An 18,146-nucleotide genomic window follows, 5' to 3' on the forward strand; every position below is an offset into this window, starting at 1 on the left:
AACTACCAAGAAGTCGCACCTGGTTCCAATAAAAACATTGGCAATAAACAAATCGTCACACCGAAAAAAAAGAAAACTTTATTGGAATCAGAAGATGGTGACACAGACAGAAAAATCATTTTAAAGGCACAACAATATGAAAATCAGCTCAAAAAAAAGTAGAAGATGAAGAAAGGGTTAGAAAATCTGTAGTATTGGAATGTTGGGGCATTTTTGCTTTCTCTTGTTATTTCCCTCAATAAACAATAACGCGACAGAACCGCGCTCTCCACTGTCAGGAATGAACAGCGGTGCCCACCGCCTGGCCGCCACACGGAACTGCTGGTTATATCAGCTGACTCGCCATATCCAATCAGAAGCCTCCTCCGCCTGACCAATAGCTGGAAAGGTTAGGAATGACGTCACTGTGACCCAAAGGGAAGGGGCGGTGGGTACTACCTCGGGCACAGGAGGTGGCCGGCAGCGTTACCGCTTTGTAGCCCTCTCATCTCCGTTCTGTCTATAGCAGCAGGTAATGGCTCGGTACACACCGTGGTTCCTCCTCCCCGCCAGGTGCATGCTGGGAGATGTAGTTGCACTCTGCAGTCCGCTGCATAGATAATGATGGTGGTTCTGTTGCAGAGTGATTTTTCCTGACTTATACAGCGTGGTGTGACGTCAGCACACAGCAGATATTCCTGCCTGGATTTATGCTAGAAAACTATTATTGCTGAACGCTCTTTTCTGTGCTTCACAGGATGAGACGAACTACAGTTCCCAGAATGCCCTTCTGCCTGCCCTGGCATGCTGAGATTTGTAGTGCTCCTCTGGGGCTGGCACGTCCCTATTGTATACAGGAGGGGCGGGCGCTTTTCATACTTTGCAGCTCTTAACCCCTTCACGATGGGGCCATTTTTTTTTTTTTTTTCTTTGCACACACACTATCTATCTATCTATCTATCTCTCGTGAAACAAAAAAAATTCTCACGTTTTTTTGGGAATTGTTTTCATGGTGTACATTTTGTGGCAAAAAAATGACCGTGCGGCGTGATTCTCCTCATCAATATGATTACGAAGATACCAAACACGTCCAGTTTTTTTTTTTTTAATTATTATTATAGTGGTTTGAAAAAACCACTATCTTGTAATCCGAACGCTGCTAACTCGTCCTCCTCTTCCTCTTCGACACCTTTGAGGTGTCGTTTCGAAGCCAGCGTCCATGAGAGGTGTGCTAAGTATTTTTCGTGTCGATCGGATTTGTAGTTTTTGCGCAGTTTGCATTTGAAATTTTTTTTCCCGTCATTGGAATGCACTGTCTCCAATGCTTTTCAATGGGAAATAGCAAAACGTGCCCTGAGGCGATTGAAATGGCAGTTAAGCTCATTGATATGCGCAGGCAGACCCAGTTACTATGCCAACGCCTACGAACGTCACATGACGCCCCCAGGAGAGAGCTTCTGCCACATATCAGCTCTTAAAGCGAAACCCACAGCACAAATGCAAATCTAGCTTCATCACATGACACATGCCCCTGAGAGAGAATGTGCGCCAAAGTGGATTTAGAAGCCCAGTGAGCCACCCTGGCTCTTAAAGGGCCGATGCGCCTATGTAATTCTTAAAGGGCCGGCGCACCAAAATGAGTCTTAAAGGGCCAGCTCGCCAAATCGAAAACTGAGTGACCCCAGGCTCCAAATCGGAGGCTGAGCCACCCCAGCCTCCAAATCTGGCCCCCTGGGTGGCCCCGCCCACCAAATCTGGCCCCGCCCACCAAATCGGCTCCCGGGTGGCCCCCCACAGCTAAAACAGATCCTGAGTTGAAAGTCTTGCAGGGGCAGCAGGCAAGTCTCTTTTAACCCCTTCACCCCCAAGGGTGGTTTGCACGTTCATGACCGGGCCAATTTTTACAATTTGACCACTGTACCTTTATGAGGTCATAACTCTGGAACGCTTCCATGGATCCCGGTGATTCTGACATTGTTTTCTCGTGACATATTGTACTTCATGTTAGTGGTAAAATTTCATTCAAATAACTTGCGTTTATTTGTGAGAAAAACGGAAATTTGGCGAAAATTTAGAAAATTTCGCAATTTTCCAACTTTGAATTTTTATGCCCTTAAATCACAGAGATACGGCACACAAAAAACTTGATAACTAACATTTCCCACATGTTTACTTTACATCAGCACAATTTTGAAACCAAAATTTTTTTTTGTTAGGAAGTTATAAGGGTTAAAAGTTGACCAGCGATTTCTCATTTTTACAACACCATTTTATTTTTAGGACCACATCACATTTGAAGCCACTTTGAGGGGTCTATATGATAGAAAATACCCAAAAGTGACACCATTCTAAAAACTGCACCCCTTAAGGTGCTCAAAACCACATTCAAGAAGTTTATTAACCCTTTAGGTGCGTCACAGGAATTTTTTTGAATATTTAAAAAAAAAAAAATGAACATCTAACTTTTTTTCATAAAAAAAATACTTCAGGTTCAATTTTTTTTATTTTACCAAGGGTAACAGGAGAAATTGGACTGCAAAAGTTATTGTGCAATTTGTCCTGAGTACGCAGATACCTGATATGTGGGGGGGAACCACTGTTTCGGTGCATGGCAGAGCTCAGAATGGAAGGAGCGCCGTTTGACTTTTTCAATGCAAAATTGGCTGGAATTCAGATTGGACGCCATGTCACGTTTGGAAAACCCCTGATGTACCAAAACAGTGGAAACCCCCCACAAATGACACCATTTTGGAAACTAGACCCCCTAAGGAACTTATCTAGATGTGTGGTGAGAACTTTGAACCCCCATGGGCTTCACAGAAGTTTATAACATAAAGCCATACAATTAAAAAATCATATTTTTTCCACAAAAATGATCTTTTCACCCTCAATTCTTATTTTTCCAAGGGTAACAGGACCCTAAAAGTTATTGTGCAATTTGTCCTGAGTACGCTGATACCCCACATGTGGGGGTAAACCACTATTTGGGCGCATGGCAGAGCTCGGAAGGGAAGCAGCGCCATTTGACGTTTTTGGCTGGAATTGAGATCGGACACCATGTCGCGTTTGGAAAACTCCTGATGAACCAAAACAGTGGAAACCCCCCCGCAAATGACACCATTTTGGAAACTAGACCCCCTAAGGAACTTATCTAGATGTGTGGTGAGCACTTTGACCCCCCCCCAGTGCTTCACAGAAGTTTATAATGCCCGGGCGTGAAAATAAAAAATTCGTATTTTTTCCACAAACATGATCTTTTAGTCACCATTTTTTTATTTTCCCAAGGGTACCAGGAGAAATTGGACCCCAAAAGTTGTTGTCCAATTTGTCCTGAGTATGCTGATACCCCATATGTGGGAGAAAACTACTGTATGGGCACACGTCGGGGATCGGAAGGGAAGTAGTGACGTTTTGGAATTCAGACTTTGATGGAATGGTCTGCGGGTGTCATGTTGCCTTTGGAGAGCCCCTAATGTACCTAAACAGTGGAAACCCCCCACAAATGACACCATTTTGAAAACTAGACCCACTAAGGAACTTACCTAGATGTGTGGTGAGCACTTTGAACCCCCAAGGGCTTCACAGAAGTTTATAATGCCAGGGCATGAAAATAAAAAAATCGTATTTTTTCCAGAAACATGATCAATTAGTCCCCAATTTTTTCATTTTCCCAAGGGTAACAGGAGAAATTGGACCCCCAAAAGTTGTTGTCCAATTTGGCCTGAGTACGCTGACACCCCATATGTGGGAGAAAACTACTGTATGGACACACGTCGGGGCTCGGAAGGGAAGCAGTGACGTTTTGGAATGCAGACTTTGATGGAATGGTCTGCGGGTGTCATGTGCGTTTGGAGAGCCCCTGATGTATCTAAACTATTGAAACTCCCCACAAGTGACCCCATTTTGGACACTAGACCCTCCACGGAACTTATCTAGATGTGTGGTGAGCACTTTGAACCCCCAAGTGTTTCACAGAAGTTTATAACACTCGGACGTGAAAATAAAAAAATCATTTTTTTCCACAAAAATGATATTTTTGCCCCCAATTTTTTATTTTCCTAAGGGTAACAGGAGAAATTGGACCCCAAAAATTGTTTTGCAATTTGTCCTGAGTAGGCTGATACCCTACATGTGGGGGTAAAACACTGTTTGGGCGCATGGCAGAGCTTGGAAGGGAAGGAGCACCATTTGACTTTTTCAACTCAGAATTGGCTGGAATTGAGATCAGACGCCATGTTGCATTTGGAGAGCACCTGATGTGCCCAAACAGTGGAAACCCCCCAATTATAACTCCAACCCTAACCCCAACACACCCCTAGCCCTAACCCTAGCCCTAACCCTAACCCTAATGGGAAAATGGAAATAAATACATTTTTTTTAATCTTATTATTTTTCCCTAACTAAGGGGGTGATAACGGGGGGTTTGATTTACTATTTATGGCGGTTTTTATGTTTGGCAGCTGTCACACGCTAAAAGACGCTTTTTATTGTAAAAATAGTTTTTGCATCACCACATATTGAGAGCTATAATTTTTCCGTATTTTGACCCACCGAGTCATGTGAGGTCTTATTTTTTGCGGGACGAGTTGACGTTTTTATTGGTACCATTTTCGGGCACGTGACGTTTTTTGATCGCTTTTTATTCCTATTTTTGGGACGCAGAATGAACAAAAACCAGCGTTTCATGAATTTCTTTTGGGGGGGTGCGTTTACACCGTTCCGCGTGCGGTAAAATTGATAAAGCGGTTTTATTCTTCGGGTCAGTACGGTTACAGCGATACCTCACTTAGGTCGTTTTTTTATGTTTTTGTCGGTTTTATGCAATGAAAACTATTTTATATAAAAAATAATTATTTTTGCATCGCTTTATTCTGCGAGCTATAACTTTTTTATTTTTTCGCTGATGATGCTGTGTGGCGGCTCGTTTTTTGCGGGACAAGATGACGTTTTCAGCTGTACCATGGATATTTATATGCGTCTTTTTGATCGCGCGTTATTACACTTTTTGTTTGGCGGTATGATAATAAATCATTATTTTTTGGTTCGTTTTTTATTTTTATTTTTTAAGGGGTTCGCTAAAGGGGTTAACTAATGGGACAGTTTTATAGGGCGGGTCATTACGGACGCGGCGATACCTAATATGTGTACTTTTATTGTTTTTTTTTTTATTATTTCCAAAAAATGCATTTATTGGGGGAATATTTTTTTTTTTTTTCTAATTTATTTGGCGATTTTTTTTTTTTTATTTTTTTTTTTTACTTTATTAAATAGTCCCAGGTGGGATATCACTGTCCTGTGACAGATCACTGTGACAGATCAGCGATCTGACACAGGCACTGCAGAAGGCTTCCTCATGCCTGCGCTTTGCAGGCACTGAGGAAGCCAGCTTCCTCAGGCCCCCGTCGCCATCTTGGATTCGTGGGCCTGGAGGAAAGGAGCCCCCCGCAGCAGCACTGCACATTGCGCTGCCGTGGGGGGCTCAGGGAAGCACGGAGGGAGCCCCCTCCCTGCCGATGCTTCCCTTTAACCCCCGGTACACCGCGATCATGTTTGATCGTGGTGTGCAAGGGGTTAACGTGTCGGGGGCGGTCCGTGACCGCCCCTGACACATTGTGCTGGGTGTCAGCTGTGATAATCAGCTGACACCCGGCCGCGATCAGCGGCGCTCACCACGTGGGCGCCGCTGATCGCGCCGACGTACTATCCCGTCCATGGGCATAGGGGCCCAGGGCACATGGACGGTATAGTACGTCGGATGGCAGAAAGGGGTTAAAGGGGCAGCCCGGGCACAATTTCAAAGCACTATCTGTACTTCCTTCAGGAAATACACATCTAGTTATTATTAATTATTATTATTATTATTTTAGTGGTGGAATAAAACATCTGAAGTTTGTATAAAAAAAAAAAAAGGAGGTGTGTCGCTATTTTCCGACAGCCATAATATTTTTTTTATTTTTCGTCCGATGACTTTTGTTTGCGGGGCGAGAGAACATTTTTATTAGTACCATTTTGGGATAAACTTCACTTTTTGACTACTTGTTACGGCATTTTGGCACTCTTGAATTTTTTCCCATTTACAGTGTTTACTGATTGGGGTAATTATTTTTATATTTTGATAGATCTGACTTTTCTGAACTTGGCGATACCAAACATGTATTTTTTTTTTTTTTTTTTTTTTTATATTTTCTCTGGGTGGAAGTGAGAGGTGTTTTGAACTTTCTTTTTTTGTCTTTTTTAACTTTTCCAAACTTTATTTTTTGTTTCCTCCCTTGGAGACTTGCATTCAGTTACTCAATTGTACTATACACTAGAATACTCTTAGTGTTAAAAAAAAATATATATATATATATATATATATATATATATATATATATAATTGTGTGTGTGTGAAACAAACTGGGGCGTTCATCAGGCCCCCCTGTCATAGCCCCCATCAGCACCATGGGATCAAAAGGGCAAGAAAACAAGCAACTGGGAAAATACCCTTACCATAAATATTTGGCTGCGCTAAAGGAGAATTGGGCGCCTGCACCTGGCACCTACAGTGTATGGAGTGGGCTCAGCACCTGAGCCCGCTTCATACATCCACCCCCTCCTTAGTACGACTTATTGCATCACTCTATGATTTGTTACAAAGGGAAGCGTTGATGTAACGAGCCATATATGTTGTATTGGTGAATATTTTTCTTTCTATTCACAGGGGTGACAGCGGGACCCAGTATGTAACTGGTGGAACCAGTATGAGATGATGAAGAGTGCCCAGGATTCAAGGATAAACCTAGAGGAGCAAATGCAGAGCTCGGTGTGGACCCAGATCCGGTCCCTATTCCCTTCTAACCTCGATGAGTTTCTGCATCAGCTGGGCCCGGAGGTGGACGGGGCCATTGTCATGTGTGTGAACGAGGCAGCAGCCTGCGTCTATACGTGTGATCTGGGCCGGTGTGGACACCTGGGGGAGATGATTATGGACTATAGCTGGGAGAAGCTGAATGGCCGTAACTGGAGGGACGTGTCCCGGGACTGGAGGATTGCGTATTCTTATGGCTGCCTGTTTAAAGTGGTCGGGGATTGTGGGGAGCCGGTATTCAGTAAGGACGAGGTTCTGCGGGTGTGTGACATGTCATTGCTCCTGGGAGCTGAGATCATGGACAATGTGATAAGTAAAATAATCCAAATATTGAGGGATTCGCTCTCCAAGGACTCTGTGCGGCCTCCAAAGTCCACAACAGGTAATTCATCCATGGGTAATGTGGAGTCAGTGGGAAGCACCTAGCTGCATGCCGTCACCTACTCAGATGGGAAGCCTTTGTAAAGAATTATCCCTAATAATTGAGGGTCCCGTCTCTGAAACCCTTTTCCGTTTGAAGAACATAAGTCCCAGAGCAGGCGCTCTTACCATGTGGATCCATGGGGAGTGCGAACTCTTTACATAACAGTAGTCAATATGGATGACCACAGCTATGGCGGAGCCTTTGCAACTTGACTTATCAGCAGCCATGTAAGAGTTGGGGCCCCCAATTTTTTAGGTGGGATGTACTGTGCTGCCATGCCATGAACGCTAGTGATAGGATTATTCTTTTCTAACCCCCCCCCCAGAGGCCACTTTCCAAGAGCCAAGTACATTTTTATTTAATTTTTTTAATTTCATGTAATTTTTTTTTATCCGTCAATACAAATATATGAGGGCATGATTTTTTTTGCAGGACAAATTGAAGTTTTAAATGACACCGGAAAAAAAGGAAAAAAAAAGTGTAATGGTAGCGGAGAGGAAACAAAAAATCCACCATTGGTTTTATTTTTACAGCATTCATTTTGCGGTGATATGATTCTCCGTGTGACTGTGGCGATACCATCCTTCTAAGTGGAATATATTATTTCTTTTATTTCTTTTGAAATTTCTGACTTTGTAAGGTTGGATTGTGTCGCCATTTTCTGACCAGTAACTTTTGTTCCTATGGATGGAGCTGCAGGACAACTTGCTTTTTGCGTGACGAGCTGTAATTTTTATGGGTGACATTTTAGGGTACATAAACCATTGTTATCTTTTTTGGGCAGGGACGAGTGCAGCGACTGGCGCTGATTCTGGGTTAAAAGCATTGTGTGATGGGCCGACGTGCGGCTGATCGGAAGCCCGCACACTGTTCAAACTGTTTTAAATGCCGTTGTTGGAAATTAGTAACGGCATTTAAGGGGTTAAACAGCAGCGAACGGAGCTAGTTTGTTCGCTGCTTTTAGCGGCTCGTGGGTGATTAAGGGGTTAAAGGAGCATGCCTATCTGATACATGAAGACCTATGACAACCAGTGGGACCCACAGCTCCGTCCTGAAAAATAAAAGGGCATACAGCTCTAAATAGGTACTATTGCCGCTCAACCGGTTTTCCCGCTGCAGTATTATAGCCACACACTGTGCAGGGGAGCGGAAGCATAGCTTTATTCAAGGGGAAGGGGGCTGCAATTCTCTGCACGGCAAGTGCAGTAACTCCCCTTCATCCTCTTTTGGAGGGGATCTCAGAGGTCCAGCCCCCTTCAATCATAAATAGATGGCATTTTCTGGTATGTCCACTATGACACCCCATGATTTCTAGTTACGTCCTTAGACAACCCTGGATGTAATTGGTCCCCATGGCCATAAACTTTTTTTTTTTTTTGAAAAGTTAAATGGTACAGTTGAAAAAATACACGTTTATTAACAGCGTCGGACTGGTGCACCTTGGAACCCAAGAATGATTTTCTATGGTGTGCCGACTATGTAGCTGCATAAAAATAAATACAAAACCACCAATTGTGCGGTAAAAACGCTAATATCAGGGTATAATATAAGGTAGCACACATCTTAATGATATAGCAGCTGTTGGAGTAGCCCCCTCATAGAATATAATGCAGCCCTCATAAGGTATAATGTAGCCATCCCCATATAATATAATGCAGCCCCACTAATATAGTATAAAGCAGCCACCTCACAGGGTATAATGAAGTTTCTCCCCCCTAGAATATAATGTAGACCTCTCATACACTATAAAGCAGCGCCAGAGAATATAATGTAGCCCCCCTCTATAAAATGTAATGTAGCCCCTTCATATAGTATAATGCAGCCTCCCCATAGATTATAATGTAGCCCCCTCATTGGGTATAATGCAGCCTCCCCATAGCATATAATGTAGCCCCCTCCATAGAATATAATGCAGCCTCCCCATAGAATATAATTGAATATAATGCAGCCCCCCACCATAGAATATAATATAGCCCCCTCATAGGGTATAACGCAGCCCCCCCCCTCCATAGAATGTAATGTAGCCCCCTCATAGAGTATAATGCAGCCTCCCCCTCCATAGAATATAATGCAGCCCCCCTTCTATAGAATATAATATAGCCCCCTGCACAGTATTATGACCATCAGTACTCACTCACTAGTTTATATAGCAAACAATAGGTTCAATACTCATCTCTCCTCCTCGTTCCCCCCGCTGATCCCGGTCTGTTTCCGTCTCAGCAGCTGTACTGTAGTCTGCCCGACACACAGCGGTTACACGATGAAGGGACGTGATCGCGCATCAGCTGTGTCAGAGGGGAATGATGGGAGAGGGGAGCGTTATCTGACGCGCTCTCCTCCATTATTGCTTTCAGTTGTATTGGCATCTGCCGATATAGTGGAATGCTGGGGAGCAGCAGCGGGTGGCAGGAGGCAGGCGCGTGAAAAGGAGAGAATATTCACTGCTCTTGAGCATCGGGCACAGGCTTTAGCCGCAGCAATCTGCCCCTGTCACCTTTTGCTCCAACGGCAGCGGGTTCTCCTGACTCGTGCCTTATTGCAGCTGTGTAGTGTGCCGCTATTGGAGACAAGCCACTGACTGGGGCAGCGGGGGTCCTAGGCAGCTGCCGACCTTGTATGCCAGCAAATGTCAGTGCCTGGGCCCACCGGAGAATCCTCTTGTTCTCCGATGAGCCAGTCCGAACCTCTTTATTAATTTCAGTTGAGGGATGGGAAAGAAAAAAGGGAAGGGGTTACGGTGCATAAATAAATGGGGTTATCCTGGACTTTCTATTTATTTTTTCTATTATGAAGCTAAGATCTTGCAGGTAGTTGCTGATTACCTGCCTGTTCAGTCTGCTGGAAATCTTTGCCGTCTCAGAGTGGTCCGTTACCGCTATGAGCCGGCGCCGGGTAGAACAGGCCTGTTACTACTTACACTCATAGTACAAAAAAGAAATGAAACAGACTTTGATAACCCCTTTAATGCAGCATGGTCCAGGCAGAAGTGCCCCCTTGTGGTGTCTTATTTATTTACATCATATTTTCCTTCTCTTCTCAAGACTTAAATTATTTTAATCTTTCATCATAGTTAATATCCCCCATGCCTCTTATCAGTTTTGTGGCTCTTCTTTTTTTACCTTGGCTATTCTTTCTCTGAACTGGTGCTAAAGGCTATGCTCACACATTGTATTTTTTACAGGATTTTTTTTTTTTTTTTAATGGAAATTAAGATCTTCACAGTACTAGCAAAAGCTATGAAATCTCAGAAATCTTATGCACACACTTGCTTTTTTTTTTGCCCTGACTCAATTGGAAAACTGCCGCTTTAAAAAAAAAAAAAATCTGTAGCGTGTCAGTTCTTTTTACCATAGAAAGCAACAAGAGAGTGCAAAAAAGACACAACCGTGTGTTTTTGGTGAATAAAACTAACTTTATGAAACATGTACTGTAGACAAATGACAGCTGTAATGTTCAGCAAGAATGCATCAGAAACACACCAAATCCTGCCTTTTGTAAGAAGTGTCTTTGCTGCCAAGAGATCTTATTTTGCCTGCAGAAAGAAAACACAGCAAAAGCATGCGATCATAGTCTAAAACCTAGTAAGCTTGTGATATCCTGTCCCTGTCTCGCGAGTCCATGCCCCCTTTAATACATGACAATATAATGCTACTTGACATTGCAAGTTATATAGCCTGTGATCCACAAATAAATCCAGATCCTTCTCTTCCAGTGACTCTCCTAATTTTACTGTCCCATACATTCAGATCCTTCTGTACCAGAGATTCTCCTAGTCTTAAGCTGGAGTCACACATAGCGACTTACCAGCGATCCCGACAACGATATCAACGTGTCAGGATCGCTGGTGAGTCGCTATGTGATCGCTGGTGATCTGTCAAACAGACAGCTTCACCAGCGATTAGCACAGCGACGCCGAGCGCGCGGCATCACTGTGTTCGTTAGAGCTGATGAAATATTCATGTCAAAAATAAATTAAAATAAAAAATATTGTTATTCTCACCTTCCGACGTCCCGTGCAGCCTTCCCGTCTCTCTCCACGCTCCGGTCCCAGTAATCCTTTGCGAGAATTATCGCGATGACGTCCGTTCTCGCTGGATGGCAAAGTCTCACGGTCATTCTTGCAAAGGATTACTGGGACCGGAGCGTGGAGAGAGGCGGGAAGACTGCGCGGGACGCCGGAAGGTGAGAATAACAATATTTTTTATTTTTTTTTCATTTCACCTGATCGCTGGTCTCCCGCCTGTCACACGCAGCGATGCGTGCTGGCCAGCAGGAGATCAGCGACGAAAAAAATGTCCAGAGGTTTCTTGCAGCGATCAGCGATACCGGCAGGGGGGCTGGTCGCTGATCGCTGTCACACACGGCGATCTCGCTGGTGAGATTGCTGTTGTGTCACAAAAGTTGTGACTAAGCAGTGATCTTGCTAGCGAGATCGCTGTGTGTGACGGGGCCCTTACTCCCTCCTACACCCAAATCCTTCTCTACCAGTGACTCTCCTAATTTTTCTCTCCCCTACATCCAGATCCTTCCCTACCAGTAACTCTTCTAGTTTTACTCCCTTGCACATCCAGATTCTTGTCTACCAGTGACTCACCTAATTTTACCCCCCCCCCCATATTGTTAGTGCCCAAGTTCAAAACTTTACATTTCTCCACATTGAATCTCATCTGACAATTGGATGCCCAAAAATCTAGTTTGTCCAAGCAGCTTATGAACATCTTGCATAGATGGCCCTATACCACATAGTGTGATTTGCAAAAATAAAAAGATGACTAATTCTGTCTTCAGGTAAAACTTTTTTTGTTATTTTATTTTCAAGTTTAACTTAAATCTGATCCATCTTGGTGAAACTTTTCATCTGTTTGTTCATTTGCTGATATTTCCTTCCTCTCTTTCAGTCCTGACCCACAGAAGACAGAAACGTCTGAGAGATACTCAAGGGCATCGGGTGGATGTGGAACCAAACGGCCAAATCCCAGAGGTAGTTTTTCTTAGGGTGGTCTCACACGTCCAGATAATTCCGGTACCGGAAAAAACGTTATCGGAGCTGGCCGTGTGTCCATGTGGATATGTGGTACCTCCATGTGGCAACCGTGTGCCACATCAGGACCACACAGGAGGCCACCGGGGAAGAAGTGCTACAGTAAGCGCTGTTCCCCAGCGGCTGGTGCTGAACGCGGCTGTCATTGTTCTCTCCTGCTCTGCTGGCAACAGCGAGCAGGAGAGAAGAATGAATGAAAACCCTGACGTTGGGCCCCCCTCTGTTTGTAAACCAAGCCGGCAAAACTCACAGCGGGGGGCTGCTATTCTGAGGCTTGTAAGAGGCCATTGATCTTGGCCCCCCCAGCATAAAAACAGCAGCCCACAGCTGCCCAGAAAAGGCGCATTTATTAGATGCTCCTCTTCTGGAGCTTTGTCAGGTTCTTCCCACTTGCTCTGTAGTGGTGGCAAATGGGGTCATAAGGGGTTAATATCACCTTTCTATTGTAAGGTGACATTAAGCCCGGATTAGTAATGGAGAGGTGTCAATAAGACACCTCTCCATTACTAATCCTATTTGTAAGAAAAGGGTTAAATAAACACACACAATTAGAGCAAAGTATTTTAATGAAAAAATACACTACACACATTGTTTAAAGCTTTATTATACTCCTAATTCCATATCGACGCCATCGTTCTGTAAAAAAGTGTAAAATAATAAACTAACAATATCCCATACCTGTCCCACAATTAGTCAAGTCTCATGGCGTAAATCCATCTCAGGGGTTAATCAATTTACTGGCGGAGTGATGCTAATGCGACCGCTCGGACTGTAAACTACTGGGGAATGAATGGTAGCAGCCGGCGCATGCTCATTAACTAGCAGTGACGTCAACGCTCATCACTGCGCCCGCTGCTTCCATTTACAGTGTGAACTGTTCTCCGTGTGCCATGTTCAGCACGTTTTGCGGACTGTGCGCTCCCACAAGCACTGACATGTCTCCATGTTTTACACACAGACCGTGCGTCCGTGAAAACACGCTGACATGTGCAGAGACATTTTCATGTTAATGTGTCTACGTGTGTCAGTGTCTCCGGTACGTGAGGAAACTGTCACTACACGGACCGGAGCCACTGACGTGTGAAACCGACCTTAGAGATTAGACATATTTGTTTGTGAGATGTTGTAGTTTGTTAAAACTGTCTCTGTTCCTTCCAGCCAATCACAGATCAGCTTTGATTTTTCTAAATCTGTTTAAAAAAACAAAATGGAAGCTGATCTCTGGTTGCTATGGGAAACGGAGACCATTATAATAAATGAGTCCCAATGTGTGTTTTATAGAAGATGGTGGCGTAACAATCTTATGGTTATTTCTCTGTGCAGAAAATACCCCGTCCACTCTCCCCGGTCCTGTGTGCCGATACCACAATTCCTACAGTGCGCTGCCCCTCACTGGAACACTTCAGGCGCAATTACCTGATACCCCAGAAAGCTGTAATATTGGATGGGGTCATCGATCACTGGCCATGCATGAAGAAATGGAGGTAAGATGGTACATCGGGGTGTAAGGAGCAGGCCCAGCAGCGTAGAGTGCTATGTACATGGCGGGTGTCAATTAACTTGCTCTGAATGCTGCTGTTAACCATTTAGATGCACCTTTAATTTCTGAAAGACGAGTTTAAATCGTTACCATCTGTGTGAGTGGTAGTTCAGACTCTCATCCCCTCCATTCACCCTACCCGCAACCCTGAAAGCCTTTGTCACCGCCATCTTCGGCCTCGTGGGAAGCCCTGTCTGCGGTGGGGTTATAGGAGACCAGTAGTTTCCAAGTGTACTGAAAAGCAGGGCTGTGGAGTCGGTAAACCAAACCTGCGACTCCGACTCCTCAATTTCCCTTACACCGACTCTGACTCCGACTCCCACATATATTGCTTGTATTTAAGTGAAAAATTTATTGTAGTACAATGTGAACATCAGACATTTAATCATTTTTATGATACAATGATCAAGATATTTAGAACATAATATATATTTATTAGAATACAACTTTAGAACACAAAAAACGAATACATTGTAAATATGCAATACACTATGTAATATCGATTTTATACATAAAATATATATATATATATATATATAGAGAGAGAGAGAAACAGAATGCAGCAGCACATGTACGTGAATTCAGGCCATGTGAAAACACAGAAAAACATTATAACGATTCAATTTAGATAATCCTCAAAAATATTTTGTTCAAAAAAACATTTTTTTTAATTAAAGTAATATAAAAATGAAGGTTCTTAGTGCACAGATTGGCCAATTCATGTAAGCCCATCAACCACGGCAAGGTGACCTCCCCTGATGGGTCCCTGCTCTTCCGTACATAAGCCACTTCTGGGCCACCAGCCTACAATTTTGGACAAACATGTCACTACCGGGCTAAGCCTACAATTTATGGGCAGGTATAGCTGATTGCGGCCACCTGCAAGGCCAATGGGAGGGGTGCAAGATCAGGCTAGAGGCAGCTAGCATCCAGCAACTAAATAGAAAAAAAAAAAACCTGACCAGCACCTCCTATTGTGAACATGTGCAAGCTGCAAAAACTGCACAATATAGAGAAAAAGGCTGGTGGCCCAGAAGTGGCTTATGTACGGTAGAGCAGGGACCCATCAGGGGAGGTCACCTTGCCGTGGTTGGTGGGCTTACATGAATTGACCAATTTGTGCACTAAGAACCTTCATTTTTATATTACTGTAAATAAAAAAAAAAATGGTTTTTGAAAAAAATATTTTTGAGGATTATTATCTAAATTGAATGGTTATAATGTTTTTCAGTGTTTTCACATGGCCTAGATTCATGTACATGTGCTGCTGTATTCTTTTTCTCTATATTGTGCAGTTTTTGCAGCTTGCACGTGTTCACACTAGGAGGTGCTGGTCAATATATATATATATATATATATATGTATGTATGTATGTATGTATGTATAATATATATATATATTATACACACACAGTGGCATGCAAAAGTTTAGGCACCCCTGGTCAAAATTACTGTTATTGTGAACAGTTAAGCAAGTTGAAGATAAAATGATCTCTAAAAGGCCTAAAGTTAAAGATGACACATTTGTTTTGTATTTTAGGCTAAAAAGTAATACACATTAGTAATTTTTAAAATGTGAAAAAATGACAAACGAAAAATGGTCCGATGCTAAAGTTTGGGCACCTTTGGAGATTTGTGTGCTCAGATAACTTTGACCAAGGTTTCTGACCTTAATTAGCCTGTAAGGGATATGGCTTGTTCACCCTCAATGTTAGGAAAGGCCAGCTGATGCAGATTCCACAGGTTTAGAAACACATAGCCTCCTCCAACCTTGTGCGAAAAAACAGCCACCATGGGTTCTTTTAAGCAGCTGCCTAGCACTCTGAAAATGAAAATGGTGGAGGCCCACAAAGCAGGAGAAGGCTATAAGAAGATAGCAAAGCGTTTTCAAAACAGTGGAGGTCAAGATAAGGTCTGGAAGGCCAAGCAAAATTTCAGAGAGAGCTGCTTGTAGGATTGCTAGAAAGGCATATCAGAACCCCCACTTCACTGCAAAAGACCTTCAGAAAGATTTAGCAGATTCTGGAGTTGTGGTAATTGTTCTACTGTTCAGAGGCACCTTATCAAATATGGCCTTCATGGAAGAGTCATCAGAAGAAAACCTCTCCTGCACCCTCACCATACAATTTAGCATCAGAAGTATGCAAAAGAACATCTAAACAAGCCCAATGCATTTTAGAAACAAGTCCTGTGAATCGTTGAAGTTAAAATAAAACTCTTTGGTCGCAATGATCAAAGGTATGTGCAGAGAAAAAATTGCATAGAATTTCAGGAAAAGAACATCTCTCCAACCATTAAGCATGGGGATGGATCAATCATGCTTTGGAGTTGTGTTGCAGACAATGGCACAGGGAGCATTTCACAGGTAGAGGGAAAAATGGCGTCAATAACAAATTCTTGATGCAAACATAACACCATGTGTAAAAAAAAAAAGCTGAATTTGAAAACAGGATGGCTTCTACAAATGGATAATGATCACACACATCAAAATCCACAATAGACTACCTCAAAAGGCGATAGCTAGAGGTTTTTCTATGGCCCTCACAGTCCCCCGATTCGATCATCATTGAAAATCTGTGGCTAGCCCTCAAAATAGCAGTGCATGCAAGACGACCCAGGAATCTCACAGAAATGGAAGAATTTTCCAAGGAAGAATGGATGAAAATCCATCAAACAAGAATTGAAAGACTCTTGGCTGGCTACTAAAAGCGTTTACAAGCTGTGATATTTTTAAAAGGGAGTGCTACTAGGTACTAACTATGCAGGATGCCCAAACTTTTGCATTGGCCTATTTTCTCCTTCGTCTCATTGGGGGACACAGAGACTGTGGTGTGTGCTTCTGCCGTCTGGAGGCTGACACTAAGTATACAAAAAAAGAGTTAGCTCCTCCTCCGCCGCATACACCCTCGCCCCCAGACCGGGCGTAACTCAGTTTTTGCTTAGTGTCTGATGGAGGCACACGCAGTCTGGAGCTCCAGACTAGGTTTTTTTTTTTTTTTTTTTTTTTTTCCTTTCTTTGAAGATAAGACAGGGGCGACGGATCCTATAGAGAGGGTCCGATCTCCCCAAATCATCAACGGGCGACCACGTGTGAGTAGTCCTCCACGTGTTTTCTCTCCCGCACCGAGGGACACATCTGGGACAACCATTTTTTCTTTTTTATTTTGTAAAGAGGGGCAACGCATCCTGATGAGAGGATTCGATTTCCCCATGAACTACAACGGGCGAGCACGTGTGAGCGATGGGCGATCCCCAACGGACTCCACGTTTTGTTACTCTCCTGCAACGCGGGATTTCAGGTTGGCCCCTTCCACCCCTAGGTAGTGACACCAGGGGTGCAGTTGGAGGCGCAGGTGAGCCAGGGGATCGAAGCATCCACCCCCAGTAGCCTCCCCCTCCCCGCCCAGGGATGGGGTTGAGAGAACCCCAAAAGAGCCCCCCCGGCGGCCAGGCTCACCTTTGTTTGTAGGGTCACCCCCCGGAACGGGACCCTCCAGAATGCGCCGCGGGGCTGTCTGTTCCCCCGCCCGACGGGGTTACTTTTTCTCACGGGGCCCGACTCTCTCCCCGGTGGAACCCGGTGCGAGTAGTGCCACATGCGGAGTGCGGCAGAAGTCCCGCCGGCGGCCGCGGTCCCCGCGGTATGGGCAGATCCGCAAGGCCGCATGAGGCCTGCCCGCCCCTTCCGGTGGTAGCCGGAAGCCCCGCCCACTGACTTCCGGCAGCCCGGGGGGCGCGCAGTGACCGGGGAGCGCGCGCCCTCCTCCCCCTCCTCGCAGGTCCCCGCCGGAGTACGGCTGAAGCTCCGCCGGCGGCCGCGGTCCCCGCTGTATGGGGAGGGCCGCGAGTTCCGCGCAAGGCCCGCCCGCCGCTTCCGGTGGGGGCCGGAAGCCCCGCCCACTGACTTCCGGCGGCCCGGGGAGCGCGGCGGGCGCGCACAGTGACCGGAGGCTCCCGCCCCCCTCCTCGCATTTCCTCGCCAGAGTGCGGTCGGAATCCGCCGCCTCTCTCCAAAGTGCACCGCAGTGCCCCCGGCGAGTGACGGCACGTGAAGCAGCTCGTCCACGTCTCAGGGTTTTCGCTGCGGCCAGAGCACCCCGTGGAAGAGGTGGGACGTTACCGGTGGGTGAGTGCAACCCCGTTTCGAGTGCCGCACTGGTTGTCAAGGAAGGGGTTACCCTCCTCCTCCTACCCTACCCTGCAATATGTCTGGCAAAGGGAAAGCTCACTCTTTCCTATACGCTGTTTGCGTTTCCTGTGGGGTCAGGCTGCCTAAGGCGCAGCCGGGTAAATTTTGCGAAGCCTGTGAGTCGGAG

At 44.9% G+C, this 18,146-nt stretch overlaps 1 protein-coding gene across 1 annotated transcript in view; it reads left to right on the forward strand.

Moving 5' to 3' along the window:
* The first annotated feature begins 358 nt into the window (after positions 1-358).
* The window catches only part of LOC141057119 (lysine-specific demethylase 8-like), a 58,589-nt gene continuing 40,801 nt past the window's right edge, over positions 359-18,146 (forward strand). Inside the window, exons 1-4 of the mRNA XM_073553666.1 lie at positions 359-511; positions 6,680-7,208; positions 12,149-12,231; positions 13,615-13,775. Coding sequence (XP_073409767.1) covers positions 6,725-7,208; positions 12,149-12,231; positions 13,615-13,775 — 728 coding nt within the window. The 5' untranslated portion in view covers positions 359-511; positions 6,680-6,724. The remainder of the gene's footprint in view (positions 512-6,679; positions 7,209-12,148; positions 12,232-13,614; positions 13,776-18,146) is intronic.

Source organism: Dendrobates tinctorius, unplaced genomic scaffold, assembly GCF_039654945.1.
Source record: "Dendrobates tinctorius isolate UK_male_01 unplaced genomic scaffold, ASM3965494v1 ptg000202l, whole genome shotgun sequence".
Classification (NCBI taxonomy): Eukaryota; Metazoa; Chordata; class Amphibia; order Anura; family Dendrobatidae; genus Dendrobates; species Dendrobates tinctorius.